Below are 22,794 nucleotides of genomic sequence, written 5' to 3'. Positions count from 1 at the left end.
TATGCACAGTAGACTGAATGATTTCACACCTCTATGTTACTTTCATGTATCGTGGCTGAAATTTCTTTTGATATTGCACTTGTGGAAATCGTACATGATCTAAGCACACAGCTGTTCCCATATGATCGAAACATCATCCTGAATTCGTCGTAAGTACATTATCGTTAACAGTTATAAAATACGAACAAAATGAATTTTGCCACACTAGATAATGCCAGCGTCTGAAAGTCAAATGAACGAAATACCAAACATATTAAATTTAAATCTTTATAATATTTACTTTTGAAGTTCAGGAAGTGAAAAAGACCAAGCCATGCTATCAGATTTTTGTATAGGTCAACATGTCAGGTAAAGCCATGCTGTATACTATATAACACGAATTACACCCATCAATCATATACCAAAATAAAGAGATTGTTCAAAGTTTAAAAAAAAATAATATCTAAGACATAAAAGGCTGGTTTTTCTTTTTTATTTAAAACAGCTAACTAGTGAAAATACCTAGATACCAGCAATGATAGTATGTTATAAATTTGACTAACTGTCCTGCTTCTCAAGTGAGTATTTTAACGCATCTTTCATCACTAAAAATATATATAAATTAAAAAAATTTAAGAAGATAATAAAAATTGAAAAAAGAAACTGAACACTTTGTGCCTCGGCCCCCCAAATAAATAAATAAATAAATAAATAAAAGGACAATGTTGTGAAGAGACGGGATGTATTGCTATGGGAACGGAGATTCTTTACTTTTAAACACCCGTCACCCACCCCCACCCCGCCTCGGCATCTGAGTAACATGGATTCCCTCACTTCTTTATTGTGTTTTCTTAATTCTTTATTAGCACTACACCACTGTGTAGAGAAAATAAAACAAAATAAGATAAATTTCGTGTAGGTTCGACGTGCATACAGTTATAGGCAACTATACTTTACACACACGCGCGCGTCTTTGGGCCTATTGGGATTTTAAAATGCCAATATTTCTTTATTTTCTCATGGTTAACACTCAGAAAATTCAATATAAATATTAAAGATGTCATCGTTTTTATTTTTAAGAAGGGGTGGGGGGGGGTGGGGTGGCGTAAATCAACCGAAGTTGTTGTTTTCATTTTTACGCTGTGTTACGTCATGTTCTCCGTTCATTAAATTCGAAGTTTATGTCCGTCGTTGACTTAATCAAGGGCAAGATTCCGGTATGTAAAAATATTCGGTTTTATAATTTTGCCTACAAATTCTATAAAGGTATTATTTCTCAAAATTTATATTATGGACTTGGACAGACAGACACGTAAAGGGAGTGAGACAGACAAACAGACAGAAAGAGATACAGAGAAAAATAAGAATGTCAACGGAAGAAAAAAGGTTCACACAAATTTAAAACATATTTAAAAATGATTTTTTCATCCAGTGAACAATATGACCACAACTGAAGAAAATTTAAAAATAAAATTAAGCTGTTCCACGTAGATTCACAAGCCACCAAACATAGGATTTGTACCGGAAATATAATGTACCTGTCACCAAAAGAGCCCCTCAGCCGAAGGTTGCTCCACAGCCGCGATAAATGCGGGTAAGTGTACAAAATGTACATCGATGTGTGCAGACAAAACCGGCTGAAGAATTTTGCACATTTCAATGAATAGGTGATATGAGCCCCTAAATTGAAAATCAAAATAATCACGGGAGATGGGCTGATTTATCGGTCTGTATGGGGATGGGTGTTGATGTGAAAATGGATACACAAATAAGGATCACCATTGCCACAGCAGTGGTTTTACTAGATAGGTGTCTTCATTCTCTGAAGAGTCTGCACGTATGCGCATATAGATTGTTATGCAGTTTCTAATGTGATATATGATGAATTCAAACCGACTTGAGACGATAAGTCATCCCTCACCACGTCAGATTTTGGACGACTGCCAATCAAGTGAATATGCCCGTAGAAATTAATCTTGAGATTTCTGCATACTATGTGCATTTCAGGATTCAGTCAGGATTTAGCATTCTCATAGCCGCCCCATTATTCTCGATATTCTGTACTTAAATAATGAGATCAATAGAAAGAAGCAAGAGAGTGATAGTATATAAAGTGCATTGTGAAAAGACTGTAAATGTAACAGACTGATAATATACAAACTGTGTTGTGAAATGGCTGTAAAAAAATTCCACATTGATGTTGGACAAAGATCAATATGTATATATATGTGTATGTATGTATGTATGTATGTATGTACGTGTGTATGTATGTATGTATGTATGTATGTATGCATGGATGTACGTGTGTATGTATGTATGTATGTATGTATGTATGTATGTATGTATGTACGTACGTACGTATATATGTACGTACGTACGTATGTATGTACGTACTTACGTACGTATGTATGTATGTATGTATGTATGTATGTATGTATGTATGTACGTATGTAAATATGTATGTACGTATGTATGTATGTATGTACGTATGTATGTATGTATGTACGTATGTATGTATGTATGTATGTATGTATGTATGTATGTATGTACGTAGGTATGTATGTATGTATGTATGTATGTATGTATGTATGTGTGTGTGTGTGTATAGATTGCAAGTCAGGAAATTTCGTACAGCCATACCTGTCTTCTAAATCATGGCATTATCCTTCACACTTTGAAACATAAGATTAATAATATTTTTCAAAATATAATTAAACTAAACCCTGCTAAATATGCATCTGCTTATAATTATATTTGTGCATATGCAGAGTCTCCCTAGGGGTACGAGCACGAGGGTGTCTGAACTGGGAGCCAGATTCAATAAACAATTTTTATTAAAAAAAAACAACCCTTGGTATATCAGTACTGAGGGTCAGATTAAATATTTTGGGGTCTCAGATGCATAAATGATGGTAAAAGAAATAATATATTTGTGATACCAGTAATATGCTGCTTGACTGCGTTTTGTTTAACTGTCTCATATAGCACATGCATGTTTAGACTGAGTCGCTGATTCCAAAAAGCTTAAGTGAAAGAACTGATAATAGCTTTTAGAACAGCAGGCGAACAGGGTGCTCGGTTGAGAAAGCGGTGTTACTTACTATACAAGAACATATCACAATGGAAATGTTCGATTTACTGCTATGTATGGTATAGGAAAGTTACTGTCTTCTTGACTCCGAACAGCTTTCAAAATATAACTAAGAATGAGTACCAAATAAATGCATACCTATGAATTCATTCCTTTCATTCTAACAGCCATTTACACATATTCGAATCTTGGGCTGTACAGCTGATGATGTTCCCTATTTTAAAATCATGATGTATAAACTGAATTAAGCTAATCAAGTGAACCATGGTACCACTTTTCGCTCTGACACATCATTGTTGTTGTAAGTAAAAACCAATACAAGGCTTTTCTCAATTTAAAGATATTAACCCTTCACAGTATACTGAGTAGTTGTTTAACTGATTTTTTTCAAAACAAATTATCAAACTTAAATCGAGGTTCAAAGGTAATTTTATTTGTTCGATTCGATTTGGTTGAAAAAGCTGTTGCAGGCGCGTGATCATTACTAAGGAAGTATTTGTTCTGAGCTGCAATCGAGGACTATTAGTTATAATTCCTTATCAGAAACGGTGTCACGCGAGCTAAAGAGAGTTTGATAGGTAAAGATGGACGCTTTAGGATGGTGTGATCACTCTGTATGAACTTTGCATTGATGTATCCACGACAAGCCACTGTTCAAGACCTGGACACAAATTATATGACTTGCATTACGTAAGATTAGTATAAGAATCCTGAAGGTGTTTACTTAGATCAACTTAATTTGTTCATCGTTAAAAAAAAAAGCGTTAGAACCTCTACTGAGTTTGTGTTTTTCCTATGGTGTCGAAATTAGCTTAAATTTGGAGGTTTTACAACACCTTACGCCAAGGTCACGTGATTAAATAGGGCAGCGCAATTAGGCCAAGGTATACAAATCGGTTGTTCACGTCTTCCTCTGTATTAATTATCATCGTTTTAAACTTGTGTATATTTTATTGCTTTTAAACACATTTCATATATGAGATATTTGTAAGCTATTCGATAAAATTATCCAAATTACCAGATGCATATGTCGTGAATTTTAAAAACTTCTATGTGGGTGTATGTGTGTTTGTGATTTGGATTTTTAATGTAGCTTGTAAAGCTGTACCGATGACACTTTTTGCCGATTATGCCAATAACGCATATAGCCGTTTATTAAAATTGCCGATACCAATTATGAGACCGATTGTTTCATTATTATTTGTTTTATAACACTGACTACCAGTAGTTCAGAAACATAAACCTATTAGTATAAATGTATTTTGTCATGTGAGTTGTAACAAGGTTGTTTATGCGGCAAGTGAATTTGAACTACTATACAAAAACAAACAGAAACGGTATAAGAAGTACATTGCAATTTATAGAAAACAAGGATCGCACAAACATAAAACTTGAAGAACTTTAAAACTAACAGTGATAAAACTTATGGATTGCCAATTTAAGATATAAATGAATGAAAATATATTAAGCGAGTGTTTTAACTTACATTCATTGATGCAGGTCGCCATTACTAGATTTAAATAAATAACTAGATATAACTAAAAAATATTAATAATGATACCCCAATAATTATTAAAATTAATAATGCGCATGCTTTAAGACTAAAGTTAGACATCACTGTACGCTGGCTGTAGCTAATACTGAAAAAATAGTTGAGGTAGGTTGTATTTCACCAAGTAACGATCCAAAACAATCCGAAAATAATCTGGCCTGCACCACTAAAAAGCTGCTTGCTCAGAATGCTTGAAGCTGGTGCAGACAAATTGCTAATTTGGCAAGGTAGGGGAACTGAAACCTGTGAGCGCTCCACCAGCCATATGTCTTCTTCTCATGGCAACAGAGGGCTGGCCAGATACAATTCAAGCATCGCATCAGTAGTGTCATCCAAGTGAGTTGTTTCATTGATGGTATGGACAGGTCCCTCGCAGCCACAGAAAACAAATCCCAGAGACGTGATGTTGATGGTCCACTGGCGTTTGTTTCAGCTTCAGTCTTTCCTGTTTTAGTCGGGGATTCCTCCTGCTTGTCAGCTAATGCAGGCGATGTTTGAAACGTGGATCCAAGTTGGTGGCCAAGACAAGTTTCTTGTTGCTGACAACATCAGCGAAGAGTGTGTTTAGTGACATCAATATATCACAGCGCATTGTTTGAAAACCATGACTCACTTCATGCTCTTGAGCCAGCAACATTTGGAGCATTTTTAGCATAGAAAGAATGACAGATACTGATGTTTGGCTATCACTTACTTCCTTGGTAATGTCCGCGAATGGGCCTAACGTGTCCACAATATTGTTAATCAAGACCAACTGTTGAGCTGTTAGGCTACGCAGGTCATAAAGAGTAGCGTAAGCCCCCTAAACTTGTTTTTGTTCATATAACGAAACCAACATATTGCATGTAGAATTTCAGCATGTCTGGACATCCTGGACGAGTTTCTTACGGGCAACGCCAAAGTTTTCCTGCTGATCTTTGAGCTGCTGTCGTGCCAGGATGGAGTGCAGGAACTTGCTGACTATGGATTGCAAAATTGCAAGAACATCTTTGACAGCTCATTGCGACAGAATGCCATCACTGACAACGAGCTGCAGCATGTGTGCAAAACAGCTGATGCTGTCGATTTCAGCCAGACACATTAATTTAACAATGTTTACACCTCTGTCATGCAGAAGAACATGGATATGAGTTTTGGAAATGTATTCTTCGCATAATTTGTCCAGTTTGCTCGCCAAATATTCTGTGATTCATCGATAGGCATTGCTGCTCAAATTATGTTTCCGCTGAAAGTCTTTCATCAGCCAGTGTGCCATAAGAGTCAGCAAGGCTACACCGATGGACAGGTCTGACCATGCATCAGAGGTGAAACTAAGGTCAGATTGGCCAGAAGCTAAATCACACACCTTGCTTTGTATCGCCTTATGCATGTCAGGTATCAAAGATGTGGAAAAGTACTTCCGTCTTGGAATTTTATAGCACAGTTCTGTCCAGCCTGTCAGACGTCAAAATCCAATGTCTTCAAAAACAGAACCTGGTTGCACATATACTGCCATGATCTCTGCAATAGCTTTGTGCCAAATAACAGCTCTTGGGTTGTCAAATGCAAATGGCTGCTTCCGGTCCAGCATGGCATCAATAGTTGGAGTATGAGGAGTTGCTGCAGCTACTGAGGTTAACTGTACAGCATCCATTTATTTTTTATCTGCCAGAAACAGGCCATGTTCAACGATGCGCATGCAGCGCAAGTGCTGGACATGATCTGATATATAGTTTTTAGAATCCTTTTGACCTCTGGAAATGCATGCCTTGCAAAGTGTACAATTTGCTTTGGACTTGTCAACTGCATTTACATTGAAGTAATTTCAGACTAAACTTGAGTGTTTTGAGTTCAAAATTATGCATAATCTTGGTAGTATATTTAATAGTGTACAATTGCTAGTCAGTATTAATAATCCAATCGATTCGCTCTCTTGAAACAGTGCTTAAAATCAAGTAAGATGCTATTAAGTTGGCCACGTGGCTGTATGGATGCACGCACAATGCTGTGGGTTGTGTACTGAAGCAGCTCAGCGGCTGGGGTATCCAGGGGTACTGTCGCTGGCACTGGCATGACAATATCAATGCTGCATAATATTTGTATGTCAGCGTTCAGCTGCGTCAGTGTCCGACCGCTATTCATTGATTAGCAGCATTGCAGTACTGGCTAAAGAACAGATTAACTATCGTGAGTCATAGTTTCATAGTAGTTGGAAATTTTGCTGTCTATCTAATCTGCCTAGCTATCTGCTAATGTGTATGCTGGAAGTTCACCAGCCACACGAGGCCTCATTGGCTGGTTGGCTGCTGTGATTGGGATGAGTGTATGAATGGTATTGATAATTTGTTGTGTGCAAACAATTAGCGGTAGTTTACAGCAAGTGTGTTAAAAAGTATTTACTTTTAGTTAGGAATATATTGTCTTTCAATTAACCTCCAACACAAATGTTTATTCCTTAATTTCCACTATTTAATTCTGATTTAAAATTCAAGCCATGTCAAGATGAATGTTATGATTGAATTTATATTTTAGAAACTGGTTTACATCGGCAACGATTATTTATGCTGATACCGATTATACCAATTGTTCTGATAATTGGCCAATTATGAGTATGACTGATTAATTGGTACAACTTTAGTAGCTTGAGCAAATTTTTCAGTCATATTGCTATGATGTCTACATTGTGGCAGTTTATTAATATGTCTACCACTAAGGCATCGTGCCACAGACATGTAGCATCATATTCCACCCAGTCACATTATCCTGACACTAGGCCGACCAGTCCTAACACTTAGCTCTTAATACTGAGCACCACGTGAGGCAATTGCAAATACCATTTTTAAAAGTCTTTAGTTCTGACTCAGCCAGGGTTCGAACCTGTGACTTCCTACATCTGAGGCAGATGCTTTATCCACTTAGGCCACTGGAGCAGTCAAAAAAACTTTTTTTTTTTAACAAGATTGAACATGGCATTTTATAGTGACCAGTACAGTGTACTTTTTTTTACATGGCTTTTGTCATCTCAGAAATCCCCAACAAAGACAGCCAACATGTAAATATGTCTGCCCTGAGGCTTAAACAGCTTACACTTACTCCATGGCCACAAACATTGAGGCAGATATGAAATTTTACCTTGTGTTTTACTGTGTTTGAATTGTAGTTAATATTTCAATCTCATTTCGTTCAACCAGAGGCGCATATATTACACAGTTTTGCAACTGATCTGCTTACTTTGTTTGTTCTAGTGCAGTTGATTCCAAACTGTGGATCATGGTCCCAGGGAGGGCTGTGGGGCTATTCAAGGGGAGCTGAAAAGAACAGCTATTAACAGTTTCAGGGTCTGTGACATTTTATGAAGTTTCATTGAAGGGGTACCATTAGTTGGGTTACTAGTAATGTGTATTTAAACCCATCATTAGTGACTGTGAGCAGTAAATAGAGAATTTACCATGTTACCATTTACAAGTGCAGTCTATACATTTGTAGACTATTTTTTTATTTTACAAACAGCAAGGTGTGCCTAAAATCAACTGATAGGAGGAAGCACAAAGTAGTGGTAAAATGAAATTTTTCTCTTGGAAGCAGCACTGCATTTTTAATTCCGGGAGATACAACTACATTTAGAGTCATAATTGACTATGTATTATTTTATTGAAAAGATTAAATTTTCGATCATATTCATATAATTGTTTTTGTTTGATGAATTGTTTATCGTAACGAATAATGCCAAAATGTCAGATTGGAAGAGAAATTTTTGTTTTGTCGGAAAAAAAAGTCAAATATTGGTGTGACTTTCTTGAAGCTTGTGCACAGAGCTAAAACAACATTTAGCTTTCAAAATGAATGATACTTAATGTGACTTAAGTGGAAAATGAAGAAATTCATAAACGAGTAATTTGTGTGTAATTGACATTTGCAATAGAAAACCTGTACAAATTATTTCAAAACAGGATTCTGTGTATGTTTTTAACCCATAGATATGGCCCTTAAAGTTAAAATTCGCTTCATAAAGCTTGTGCGCTCAGCAGAAAATTTATCTAATGATACCAATTATATATGGATGAAGAAAAAATGGGCAACAGAGAAATCTTCAATTGGAACATCAAGGTTGCACCCTTCATTTGGACATACTGTCATCCTTTTCTCACAGAATTTCAAAGAAAAGTTCCAAATGATCAATAGCACTTTTATTTGCATGACAGTCTCTGTGCTATGTATGTCTTAGATTGAATATTTTTAAATGAATGCAAACTGTCATTGTCAGCGAAGACTAGCGATGTAGCTGATGATATTAGGATCCTTGGGTACTGCTTTTTGCTTCACCTTCTGGGTTTAAGAATGTTGTAACAGGATAGACCTGAATGGATGCTTGGATCAAATGACAACACAACACAGTGTGATGAAAGATGGAAGTTTATGATATGAATTAATAAAAACATGTAATTAAAGTGAGATTCAAATAATATCATGTAATTAAAGTGAGATTCAAATAATATCATGTAATTAAAGTGAGATTCAAATAATATCATGTAATTAAAGTGAGATTCAAATAATATCATGTAATTAAAGTGAGATTCAAATAATATCATGTAATTAAAGTGAGATTCAAATAATCTCATGTAATTAAAGTGAGATTCAAATAATATCATGTAATTAAAGTGAGATTCAAATAATATCATGTAATGAAAGTGAGATTCAAATAATCTCATGTAATTAAAGTGAGATTCAAATAATATCATGTAATTAAAGTGAGATTCAAATAATCTCATGTAATTAAAGTGAGATTCAAATAATATCATGTAATTAAAGTGAGATTCAAATAATATCATGTAATTAAAGTGAGATTCAAATAATCTCATGTAATTAAAGTGAGATTCAAATAATATCATGTAATTAAAGTGAGATTCAAATAATATCATGTAATTAAAGTGAGATTCAAATAATATCATATAATCAAAATAAGATTCAAGTAATCTCATGTAATCAAAATGACCCAACTGTACTCAACTGAAACAACAATCAGTTGAAACAAACATGACTCGGTCATTTGTACAGCCATATGATTCATAAATATTTGTAAAAACTTGCAAATGTGTCCAGTGACAAACCAGACATTTCTCCCAAATTCTTGGGTTGGCCAACACTTGTATCGGCCACACACACCCTTCATGGATCCACCATGGGCACAAATTTACAAATTAGCAGTTTCGTCTTCATATGGCCTGGATGGTACATCATCTTCCATATCCATATAGACACACAGATGACCAGACAGACTGCCTGATATATCCCCACACACATATGCACCGACAGCACACATTTCTCCTAAATTGGGTTGGCACACTTGTATTGGCCACGCTTACCCTTCATGGATCCACCATGCGCACAGACATACATATAGACATACAGAAAGCTATAGTAAAAACAAACTGGTCATAATAACAGGTAAGGACATAAAATCTATAGATATATGCTACTAAATTAAACCCCTAATAGCAATTTGTAACAATTCAAAAGTTCACAACATTTCAAATCTGTGTAGTTATTAAGGCATCATTTAACGATACAACATTAAAATCTGAATATGCTTCACATATCAAATAAAATTCAAATGTAACATTTACCGCTATGGCTGGAGAACATAAATGGAGAACGTTCAGTGTTTGACAAGATCCAAAGACCAGTGTGTCAGTTAGAAGACAAACTTGCCTTAAATCTACAGGAGAGTGAGTATTGGTAAGGGTAGAATACCTGTACATAATGTGCAATTAGTGTCTCTCACCGCAAGTGATCTATGTTGAGATACATGCTAGTTCAGTTTCTTACCTAGAAAAACAATTATCCACCCTAGGTAATATTATATGCAGGCATGACAAAAATGATCAAATTGTTCTAAGGTGAAACCAAGTTATTTCTTGCCTTATTCTGTGACAAATGTTTACTTTTCATATTGTGGTGTCTGATGCTGCAGCCAAGAATGGATTTATTTAAAACTACCTGATACACGAATGTAATGTGTTCCATCTACACAAGCTTCAGTAACTTTGCATTATTACTTATTGAATTTATGTAAATGTATGTCATCAGCTCACCCTCAGAAGTTCAAGATATGTGTACCAGGGTATCTCTAGTTTTTACACAGGTGGCTGTCTTATAGGGCCATCCCTTCAGCGATATTGCCTTCCCTTCTGCATTATGGCCTTCCCTTCTGCAATATGGCCTTCCCATCTGCAATATGGCCTTCCCTTCTGCAATATAGCCATCCCTTCTGCAATATGGCCTTCCCTTCTGCAGTATGGCCTTCCCTTCTGCAATATGGCCCTACCTTCTGCAATATGGTATCCATTCTGCAATATGGCCTTCCCTTCTGCAATATAGCCATCCCTTCTGCAATATGGCCTTCCCTTCTGCAATATGGCCTTCCCTTCTGCAATATAGCCATCCCTTCTGCAATATGGCCATCCCATCTGCAATGTGGCCTTCCCTTCCACAGTATGGCCATCCCTTCTGCAATGTAGCCTTCCCTTATACAATATGGCCTTCCCTTCTGCAATATGGCCATCCCTTCTGCAATATGGCCTTCCCTTCTGGAATCTGGCCATCCCTTCTGCAATGTGGCCTTCCCTTCTACAATATGGCCTTCCCTTCTGCAATATAGCCATCCCTTTTGCAATATTGCCTTCCCTTCTGCAATAAGGCAATCCCTTCTGCAATATGGCCATCCCTTCTGCAATGTGGCCTTCCCTTCTGGAATCTGGCCATCCCTTCTGCAATGTGGCCTTCCCTTCTACAATATGGACATCCCTTCTTCAATATAGCCATCCCTTCTGCAATATTGCCTTCCCTTCTGCAATATGGCCATCCCTTCTGCAATATTTTGTTGGTTGGTCTTTCCTTTTTTTCTCAATTCTGCCAAATGATGGCCAATTTTGAATCAAGGACTCAAGAGCCATCACGGACTGCCTTAGATCATTTTCTTACTTGTTTAAACCTTATAAAACCTCCTGCAGTTGTCCTAAACTCTCCAGATTACAAAATCAATTAGCAGCTTGATGTGTACATGTATAGCTTCCTTAGTCTGATTCCTTTTCCTTGCATCATTACACCAGATGTAACAACTGCTAGAACAGTTCTTATCCCCAGTAGATACCCATTAGACAATTCCGGCTGGTATATATAATGTATTAATGTATATTAATGACTTTGTAAAAAAAAAAGGAAAACTGAAAAATCTAAATATTCAGGTGTAGATTTCAACTACAAAATGGTGTGTGCGGCAGATGCCTTTAAAAATGGTATGTTTGTCTAGTTGTCAGTTGAATCACATGCAGATAGGCTCATATTATTGCTGACAGTGTACCTATAAATCATACAAACAGAACTTCTATGATTTAAAGGATGATTTACAATTTACCTATAAAACATATGTACCATACAGGTAGAGGATGTGCAACCTATTATGATTTAAAGGTAAATTGTAAGTAGCACATGATTTGAAGTGGACCTCAAAAATTTTGAACAAGTTTAGAAACTTTAAAAAGGTCTAAAAATAAGAGTTGAAGGAAACCTTAAAAATAAACCCTAAAAATGTGAAAAAAATTATGTAAATTATGAAAGGCTCTACCTGGACCCCAGAAGAAAATTAGTTTTTCCTCAATTTTTTTTGGGGGGGGTGGGGGGAAGGCTAACCTAGTGGTTGACAAAGTTTACAAATTTCTTTGTACTTACATGTGGTTTTTTTTTCATTATTTATTAATTTTCACTTTATTTTTATTTTATTTACAAAACAAGTCCATAGCATCTTTTATCAAATTTGTATTAAATGTTTATGATCACCATGGAGATAATCTTGTAACTGCGTCGTATCATGAAACTCCCAAAAACATTTAAAATGTCAAAAACAACTTAAAAAGCCCCTCAGATTATAAAATGTAATTTTACTTCTGACCCTGGTAGCAACCCATTTTGATTACATATATGTTAAAGTCAAGTGAGCACTAATTACCATAACCAAGAAAATCTTTTCTCCTTTTATATGTCATATATACTGCTTTGTACACACAGTTTACAGCTTTCGATAGAAATACGGTAATAGTACTTCCATGACTTCAAAATAAAATATCGCATTTAGTTTGTGATCAAAGCCTTTTTATTGACTTTTTAATGTTATATTTCAATAGGGGCCCAATTTGAAATTAGTACGAGCCCACGTCATCTGGCTATCAGATCTTTTTAGCACTGAGGGTGATGGTCTTTCTAACGAGGCATCACACAGCTGTGAGTAACAAATTCATTTAACACATGGAAGGAGTAACTCATTTTTTGTGACATATTTCATTTTAATGTCACCTGTTTTGTTATCACAGTGATAAATCATTATTTAATTAACTACAAATAATCATTAATGACTGAAAAACCATTCAACCAGCTTGTCAATAAAATTGGTAAAACAACATCATGCTATAATTATCATTATCTATCCATTTGATTGTTAAACAGTATTAGAATTTTTAGCTGCCCATGTTTATTTGAATTTTCTGAGATCAGATTTCTTTAGCAGTGATCAGAGAACTCTAGTTTTCTTTATAGTTGAAGCGTGTTCTCGTTTCATTGTAATGACATTTTCCACTCAATGTAACAACTCTCTGACATTTTCCACTCTTTGATGCTTGCTTGAGGTTACCCTAAAACCATCCACTGGACTCTTGAGAGCAGCAAAGTCAACATCTTTTGTGAAAACAGCAATTGCACAAAAAAAAACCATACATTTATTGCTTTTTACATGTGACAAAGATCTTAATGTCCTCAATAAAGATTTAATAACTTTGCTAAAATTTATATTTTTTATTTTCATGTTATTCCAGGGTACTGTTGGCAGAAATTGAAAGATTATCTTCACAGAGGCCATTTTTACAATGTCTGATGATGAATCCTCAACACCATTGCTGAAGGACCATCTTTCATCGTACCAAGCTTCAGTTGTAGTTCCTAGAACAGCTGCATCATGTCACTTGCAGAATCCCGAGAATGAAGAAATTTTAAGATCTGATACTGGTGTTGCTTTTGTTACACATGTTGCCACAGTGACACATGTTTACTCCAGACGGTGGTACATTCTGTTTGTATACTCTCTGCTGACATTCACACAAGATCTGATATGGAACACTTTCAGTCCAATATCAGAACCTAGCAAGAGTGTTTATGGTTGGTCAGTTGCCGATATAGCTTTTCTGACCAACTGGGGACCAATAGGTTACATCATTGCTGCTGTACCATTTGCTTGGCTAACGGACATCAAAGGTAACTAGAGTTTTGTAAAATGTGTCTGCCCTGCCCCTTCTCAATGGAAGTCCAAATTTACTGAATAAATTTGATTGCACATAATCTGAATGAGGTCATCAAAATATGCATACGATAAGGTCATCAAAATATGCATATGATAAGGTCATCAAAATATGCATATGATAAAGTCATCAAAATATGCATATGATAAGGTCATCAAACTATGCATATGATAAGGTCATCAAAATATGCACATGATACGGTCATCAAAATATGCATATGATAAGGTCATCAAACTATGCATATGATAAGGTCATCAAAATATGCACATGATATGGTCATCAAAATATGCATATGATAAGGTCATCAGAATATGCATATGATAAGGTCATCAAACTATGCATATGATAAGGTCATCAGAATATGTACATGATAAGGTCATCAGAATATGCATATGATAAGGTCATCAAAATATGCATATGATAAGGTCATCAAAATATGCACATGATAATGTCATCAAAATATGCACATAAGGTCATCAAAATATGCATATGATTAGGTCATTAAAATATGCATATGATACGGTCATCAAACTATGCATATGATAAGGTCATCAAAATATGCACATGATAAGGTCATCAAAATATGCATATGATAAGGTCATCAAAATATGCATATGGTCATCAAACTATGCATATGATAAGGTCATCAAAATATGCACATGATAAGGTCATCAAAATATGCACATGATAAGGTCATCAAAATATGCATTTGACAAAACCTGTTACCAAATTTCATTTGCATCACATGGATGAAAACAAATTCTATTTTTTAAAAATCTAAATGACGTAAAATACATTTTTTTACTTGTCCAGATTTTTAAAAAAAAATCTTTCTCCACTAGCTGTAACATTTGTAGAAATATGGAAGCTGATAATGTTTATGACCTAAATGTGATGATGTGAAAGGTTAGGTCTTTGACACTTCTGACAAAAATTGCAATAATTACAATTTAAGTCTAGTTAACTCTCTTTCTGGTAAGTGCTTGTTGGCATTGTGGAATAAGTATTGTAGAGTTAAAGGCCTTGATGAACTTGATCAAAACAATTTAGAAGCAAGTTTGTCATAGAAATGTGGACTTGTGTGGCAAATTCTCACCAAAAAACTAATTATTGTTAAAGAGAGAGAATGGTTAGTTTTGAATCGGTACTCAGTCGGGCAGTAAGTTGAAAATTTACAAAGTCCATGAAATGTATGCACATCATTTTTAGTTGAGCAGTTGAATTTTCTACCCCTGCATTGGTCAGGTCATTTGTGGCTGATTGTGTTGGCATAGTTTGCAAAATGTGTGTAAGTCTGTGATTTGGATTTTTAACAAAGCTTTAACAATTTCTCAGTCATAGTGTTATGATGTCTGCAGTGTAACAGTTTATTGTGATGTCTAGCACTGTAGCATGATGTCCCACCCAGTCACATTATTCTGAAACTAGGCCAACCAGTCCTAACACTAATCTCTTAATACTGTGTACCAGGCGAGTCATTTGTTAGTACCATTTGTATAAGTCTTTGGTACGACTTGGTAGTGGTTCAGCCCTGTTACTTCCCACTTCCAAAGTGGATGCTCTAACCGCTACACCACTGGAATGGTCCAATAAACTTTGCAAAATAAAAAGACTATTATTTAAAATCAGAACAGGAGAAATGATATGAAAATGTAGTTTTAATGGAACAGGTAAACAGTTTTGGCAACTTTTCATTGGCCAGGGTCATTTGGTTTATACATAATCATGTTATCAGGGTTTGCATTGCATGGAAAAACCAAATAGACCTAAGAGACCCAGATCTGCCACTGCACAATGCACCAGCACATCTGGGTCCATGCAACTGGATTGGGAGAAATTTGAAGATCAAATAATATCGACTGATTTGCTTGCGCTTTATCTGATGGCAAATAAGGTCACCGTTGTTTGCAATTTGACCCAATTTATAATCAGGTAATTAAGGCAATGTTTCTTATTGCTTTCTTACAAATGTTATCTAGTATAATACACAAATGTATACGAAATTACCACACATTATACTAGTATATATTGCATTTTGTGAAATTTTGTATGGGCTCAAGCTTAATATTGACTTTATTTGATTTGAAGCACTCCTCAACATTTTTAGGCATAATTGCGTCAAGATATAAATAAATAGCTTAGATTATCAGAAACCATTACAGCATTTTCAGCCAATTATTTTTTTAATATTTTTTTTTTCAATAACCTATTAGCACAGTTAAGGAAAAAAGGCTGTAGTTAGACGTGCTATTTTATATTCATGCTTGTGTGTACATGTTGATGACCTGGTTACATTTTCATACCATTATAGCAAATTTTCAAACATTTTCAACTTTTTAATTGACTTTTTGTTCTGCAGGGAAATACATGTTTTACAGACTTAAATCTGTTGTTATTTTCATAAAATCACTACAGTGGTAGTTGATATTTTACCCTTTTTTTTTTGTTATAGTATTTTATCAACTTTGAAAAGAAACATTTTGTAAGTAAGATGATAGAATTGTAGAGATTTTCAAGCAAGTTGTTAACATATCTGTCAGGGCTTCCTGAGAGGCAGCAACAAGACATGTCACTTTTCTGGTGTTAATGGTGTCAATCAATATATTCAAGATTTTGTGCTATGATTTAGTGTTCTGAATTTATGATGTGACATTAAAAATTCATGTAAAGTAGTGATGTTGTAAAGAGGTGTCATATTCTTCAGTACAGAAGACAGGATTTTTCAAACCATCTTTAACCATTTTTGGATACAGAGATTTTTTTCTCTCATTCTCTTGCAGGTCTGAGGCCAGCATGTCTCCTTGCGATGGGTTTCACTGCTGTTGGCACAGTGCTCCGTTGCATTACATACAAGCAACCTGCAGCTTCGTGGTGGGTCTGAAAATCTTTATCATGCTGTATATTTTCTGGTATAATTCGCATCCAGCTTTGAACTGGATAAATCTGTTTCTTTCCTTTAAGTATTTGTTTTATACATAGTTAACTGAATTTTAATATCTTTCCCATTTATCTTTTATTTTTTATTATTTTATTGTTATGTTTATTAGAATTGGTGTATCTACCTTAAGTTTTTGTCCAGTTTTTTTATATTTACCATTAAAGATGCTTACTATTAATCCGCATTATGTGACCATTATTGCTGACATGCTGTAAAATACTGATACCCATATACATTCATGCTTACTGTCCTAAAAGTGTATCTGCAGGTAAATGTCCGCACTGTTCAGATGACATTGCAAATTGAAAAAAGATGTAATTTTAGAAACCATTGTACACCAGTTGATCTGAGTTTGTGAGATGTTAGTTGGGAGTACATTATACTGTACAAGATCAGGTAGTTGTAATTGGTTTGTTGTATATGATATCCAGCCAACGAAATCATGATTTCAGGGTTCCCACGCTACTGGGAAATGGGGAAAAAGTTGAGAGAAATGATAAATTTTTTTCCCTGACTGTAAAAAGTCTTTGAATTTTGTGTATATTGATGAACGTTGGGAAAACACAATCATGTTATTGAATTGTAAATAAAAATGATCGCAAGTTTAATTTATAGAGTTCTAACCAGAATATTCTGAGGGTGCGGTATGGATCATCTGGGTGCTTGCAGTAAACATATATGCTGAGTCAATCACAATGTTCAGGGGATTAGATTTGTCTAGTAGACTTTTATTGTCAAAGTCAGCTTGATATCCATATTTTTCCTTACATGGAAGGTATAAAAACCAGTCTAGCATCACAAGAGGCCAACATGGTGGTGGCAAAATGTAGCCACTTACCAGATGACATAGCAAACTTTAAACGTTGTTAGATCGAGTGATACATGCGTGAAATCGAAATGAAAATTACTTATTTTCTCAGAAATTGTGAGTGTTAAAATTGTTATATCTTTAATCTGCTGAAAGGCAAAATCAAACTATGGCATTGATGAAATGTGACCTGGTACTTGTGATTTGCATTGCTAGTTGAATGAGTACACAAATATAACAACCAATGTTGAGAAAAAGATCAAAAAATATTAAGTGAAAGTTGTATACTGGTTGTAATAAAAATACAAAGATGAAAGAACAATTTTTTTCTATATTTATGTATTCCCAGAAAAACTTGGAGTTTTGCTGTATCACATGACTACTATGTTGACGCTCTGCTTGATAAATCAGACTGGCTAGACTGCTGGGTTTTACAAAAAGTATCTGACTTTCATTTAATATAATTGAATTTCTGTACAACAACTTAAAAAAGGAGATTTTTGTTGATATAATGTGACTTTTGGACTTCTGATGTTGTTGTATGAGATTTGTAAAGTTATGTGACTGGTAATGCAAGTGGAAAGTATTGGGTCAGGTTTCATCTGAGCCGTAGTTTCGTCTAGTCTGTTGGCAGATTAAAGACATAACAATTATAATACTTGCCATTTCTGACCAAAAAAATCATTTTCCTATCAATTTCATGCAGGTATAAGTTGATATAAGATAAGTTTACATTTTCTAGACCCGCTGATAAATGACAACCATATGTCGCTACTGCATGGTGGCGGCAAATTCTAAATTTTTTATATTCAATTGCAGTGACCCCACACGCCAACCTAAATGTCCAAATATGAAAAATTAGGTGGGAATATTTGGAGGAAACCCAGATTAGAAAACAGACTGTTATTCGTTTTAAGCCAAATTTGTTGTCCAGATTGTTGAATCTCAGAGCTGAAATGAGAAATTGTGTCCCTTGTATCAGAGGTCTCGGAAACGCTTAATTATGTGTATTTGGATGCAAATTTTGTTTCTGGGATGCTGAAAATCTCCGACACAGCATTTCTTCATACGCATGCAGATAGCTGGGTGGAAAATTCAATGACCTGCCAGTCCTACTTAGCCACTTACTGAGTGGGTGGATGTGTGGATTAATTTGATCATTTTAGCTATGCTGATATTTACAATGACATAATTCCATGATTAAAAGACCCCCATACGTGCCAGCTGTATTTATAAGATTACATCAAAAGAACACAATGCAATAGCTGGGCGGCAAGTTGAAAGACTTTGACTAGCAGCTTGGGCGGGAAAATGTGCTGATATTTACAGTGACTAAATTCAGAGGCTCAAAGACCCCTAGATTTACATGTGACTATTATAAGAGCACATCAGAACTTTAGCTTCCATTATTGTTTTCATTTCTGATTGTAGCCTAATAAGTAGTGCATGTGATCTCAAAATCAAGACACCTCAAGACTTGGACAAAACATCGTTCGCAAATTTGGATAAGTATTTTGGGGCTAAATGGCAAACTGACCAAGATCTTAATGAGATTCAGAAGAGTGCTAAAGTTGCTTTGTTGTTGTTGAGTTTAATTATAGTGGCATGCGCACCATTGTGCATGTGCCACCTTTTTCTGACTGCACCGCAGCCTGCTATTTGTTCCTGGGGAAGGGAATGGTGCCACCTCCCCCAGGCTTTTATGGGTTCAAGGAATCCTGATAGTTTGGCCTCAGTCTGTGGGTCCATAAAGGTCCCTACAGTTGAATGGTTGGCTGTCATTAGTGGGAAGGAGAGCTCGGGAATGGTCCTGCTTGCTTTACATCGCTGGTTTCTTGTTGCATTTGCCTGGTGTTGTTGTTTTTCTTCTTCAAAATGTTCTAAAAGGAGGAGGATGTTCTGTGCTGTTTATAGAGGTTGTTAGTAGAAATCATGTATGAAGAGAGATTTTCAAGGTTATTATGGTATTACTAGTCGAGGTGTTTAAGGTGTGCTTCCTACATTATGTTATTTATAAGATTTTAGATATTGCCTCTTTAAGTTATTTATTTATTAATGTTTTTAGAGATTGAATGTTATTTATACATTATTTTGCAAGAGACCGGAGTCCTAGCTGATTACACTGTTCATTAAGGACATCTAGGACATCTGATTTTGTGGTTCCCTTAGTTTTCTTATGTTTTCCTGGCCTATGCTGCACATGACTTTGCAAAGATGTAAGGTTTCTACATCAGGCTTTGGAAATGAAACATTACTTTGGACTCTTTCTGTCAGCATTTCAGCCAATCATCTAGGTCATGTTTATAGCTGGTTTTACAGATTTCAACGTAACAATGCCACTAAATGGCAAGAGCTATTAAGAAAACTAAACCGATCTTGTAAAAAGTTAGTAAAAGTTCAATATTTTATAATAATAAAAAAAACTATTATGTTGAAGAGAAATGAATATGATATAATGTGTTTATAATGTCTCATTTATGGGAAAACAATTACTAAAGAATTTTGAAACAGACTAGATGCCGGGGATTTGTTTGATAATCCATCAGAGATGGAAGTTGACAAATTGGATAGCAGACGATAAAGTAGTTGTGGGACAACTTGCAAAATTAGAAACTTGGATTAAGATACAGCATTGTTCTAAGGTAAACAATTATATCATTTAAATATTGTATTTATTTGTATGATTCTAAATGATGAATATTAAATAGGTTTTCACGGTTACAAGTCATATACATTTTTATACTCATTTAGAATAGAAATGTACACTTTATGAAAATCAATTTCCTTAATTAAAGGACAATCATTCTTTCATGATACAAATTGGATTTTCAACCAAAACAACACATGATCCAATGTTTACAGAAATGACATATTGTTGTGCAGAATTACCAGACACACAGAATAGGTTGTACATGTCAGTGTTGTAAATAATGTGGAAATTAACTCAGTGGCAACCAACAGTTCTAATCTGCAAAGTTCAACATTTTCTGGGAGGGGACTGCAACTTTTGCTGGTGGGACTCCTAATTTTATCAAAATTGTAGTCCTGGACTCTTCATTTTAAATTCCTAGTGAGACCTCTGCTTATATTATATATTTAAAAAACCAATATGAACCCCTGTATCAGTACAGATTTTTTCAGAAAATTCAGTCTTTGTTTATGCAACAGTATATAATTTTGAAGGTCTTTTGTCAAAATTTAAATCAACCCTTTTGAAAATGTTTTTTAAATGATGGATTTTTAACCAGGAGATTAGGTTGTTCGAAAAATCTTGTTTGGGATTTTATTGGCACAGATAAATTCAGGGTTAAACTCTTTTCATTACAAGACAAGATTCTAATTATTTGTGTTTATTTTTTTATGCTGTAATAGGAAATTTTTAGAAATAAAGGTTTGAAAGGAAACAAAACTACCGTATATACTCGCGTATAAGCCCGTTTGCGTATAAGCCAACACCCCCCCCCCCAACTGAATTGGTAAAACTGTTATAAAGTGCATGACCCACCTATAAGCCGACCCATAATTTCTAGACTACCGGTACATCACAAGATGCACAAAGTGAGTTCTGAATACGTTTATTTAGGCAAATCACATTATTAAATAAAATGAAAGTAAGAAAGCTAATTTATATGTTGAAATAAAAACAATTCTAAAGTGTTAAGTCTTAATGGAAATTTAATTAATCCTCATTCTAAAATCATGAATTATAAAAGTTCTATCACTTTTAGAATCCTTCAAAATCTGGCTCTGTATCAGACTCACCAAACAGTTCACGAAACTCGGCTTCTGTTACGGGCATGCTTTCATCATATACATTGTCATTGTCATCATGGTCATCCGATAGCGTGTCATTCTCCTTCTCGCTTTCCTCATCATTGTCGGATTGAAATATAGCATCATCCTCTGTTCCATCCATGGCATTGCTGATACAGCACTTCCTGAATGATTTTGCAATCATTTCCAATGGAAATGAGTCCCACGCTTCTTTTACCCACTTGGTGACCAAATCGATGTCCGGCCTCATTAAATTCCCGCTTTTTGTCATTTTCACAGCCCCTGAACAAACTCATTCTGCCCACATCTTTCATAACTTGCCCTTAAAAGGTTTGTTAAGGCAGACATCAAGAGGTTGTAACATTGACGTTAAACCTCCTGGTCTCACAGCCAGTGTTGTTTTCATTTTCTTTGCGGCCTTTTTTACTTCATCGGTTTTGTGTGCACAAAACATATCCCATACAAGCATTGAAGGTTTCCAAAGAATTGCACTAAGTGGAAACAACATAATGAACATAGTGCCTGTACAATGCAAAACTTCCGTGTTACATAACACCTTGATAAAATACTGTGATAGACGTGTATACCAGTAATAAAATGCACCAGTAATAGACACTGTAGCAAACTGTATTTAGGATGACGTTGAAACAGTTGTATAGCTTTCCTACCAGCATAAGTGGAAAATCCATTTTCAACCTCTTTAAAACAGCAGAACCAAATTTTATAAATCTTGATAGGTATGTTTCCTAAGACGTGCTTTATCAAGATTGTGTTTGATGTGGTACATTGTCGCTCAGCAACATGGATTCCATAGCAACCAATTTGTTAGAGGTCTGTTGAATTCACAGCAGGTCTTTAGAATTAGTAATATCTATGATACACCCTGGTATAGTAGTGAAATTGTCTTGAGGCCTCAGTAAACAGAATAAAGTAACCTTACTTGTTTCTTGTCTGAACCAAGTATGTGAAAATACCTTTTGATTTATTAGCTAAGAGGGATCCTTAGGGCAGTGTTCAAAAAGATAATTGAATGACACTGCAAAATATTCCTTATTTGAATTTTAAAAAATTAGCTGAGCTGTGTACTAATGTACAGGCAAGATGGGTATTAGCAACCACTGTACCTCTATGGTTTAAATGGTTTGTGAACACTGTATGTACATTGTAGCAATCAGGGCTGTACAGTTTCTTCTGATTCATGTACACCTGGGTTGTTTACATTTGATGCTTGAGTTTTTGGTCACGTTTACAAAATAGGTGTTTCCATTGATCTGTGACTTTACAATTTTAGTCACATGCATGCACGCATGCACACACACACACACACAC

At 35.3% G+C, this 22,794-nt stretch overlaps 1 protein-coding gene across 1 annotated transcript in view; it reads left to right on the top strand.

Moving 5' to 3' along the window:
* Positions 1-3,333: 3,333 nt before the first annotated feature.
* LOC149784053 (solute carrier family 49 member 4 homolog) overlaps positions 3,334-22,794 on the top strand; it is a 60,858-nt gene continuing 41,397 nt past the window's right edge. Inside the window, exons 1-3 of the mRNA XM_089932147.1 lie at positions 3,334-3,371; positions 13,466-13,901; positions 16,726-16,816. Coding sequence (XP_089788273.1) covers positions 13,517-13,901; positions 16,726-16,816 — 476 coding nt within the window. The 5' untranslated portion in view covers positions 3,334-3,371; positions 13,466-13,516. The remainder of the gene's footprint in view (positions 3,372-13,465; positions 13,902-16,725; positions 16,817-22,794) is intronic.

Source organism: Sinohyriopsis cumingii, chromosome 14 (assembly GCF_028554795.1).
Source record: "Sinohyriopsis cumingii isolate HCF-2022 chromosome 14, ASM2855479v2, whole genome shotgun sequence".
NCBI classification, from domain to species: domain Eukaryota; kingdom Metazoa; phylum Mollusca; class Bivalvia; order Unionida; family Unionidae; genus Sinohyriopsis; species Sinohyriopsis cumingii.
This window is presented reverse-complemented; position numbering and strand designations above follow the sequence as displayed.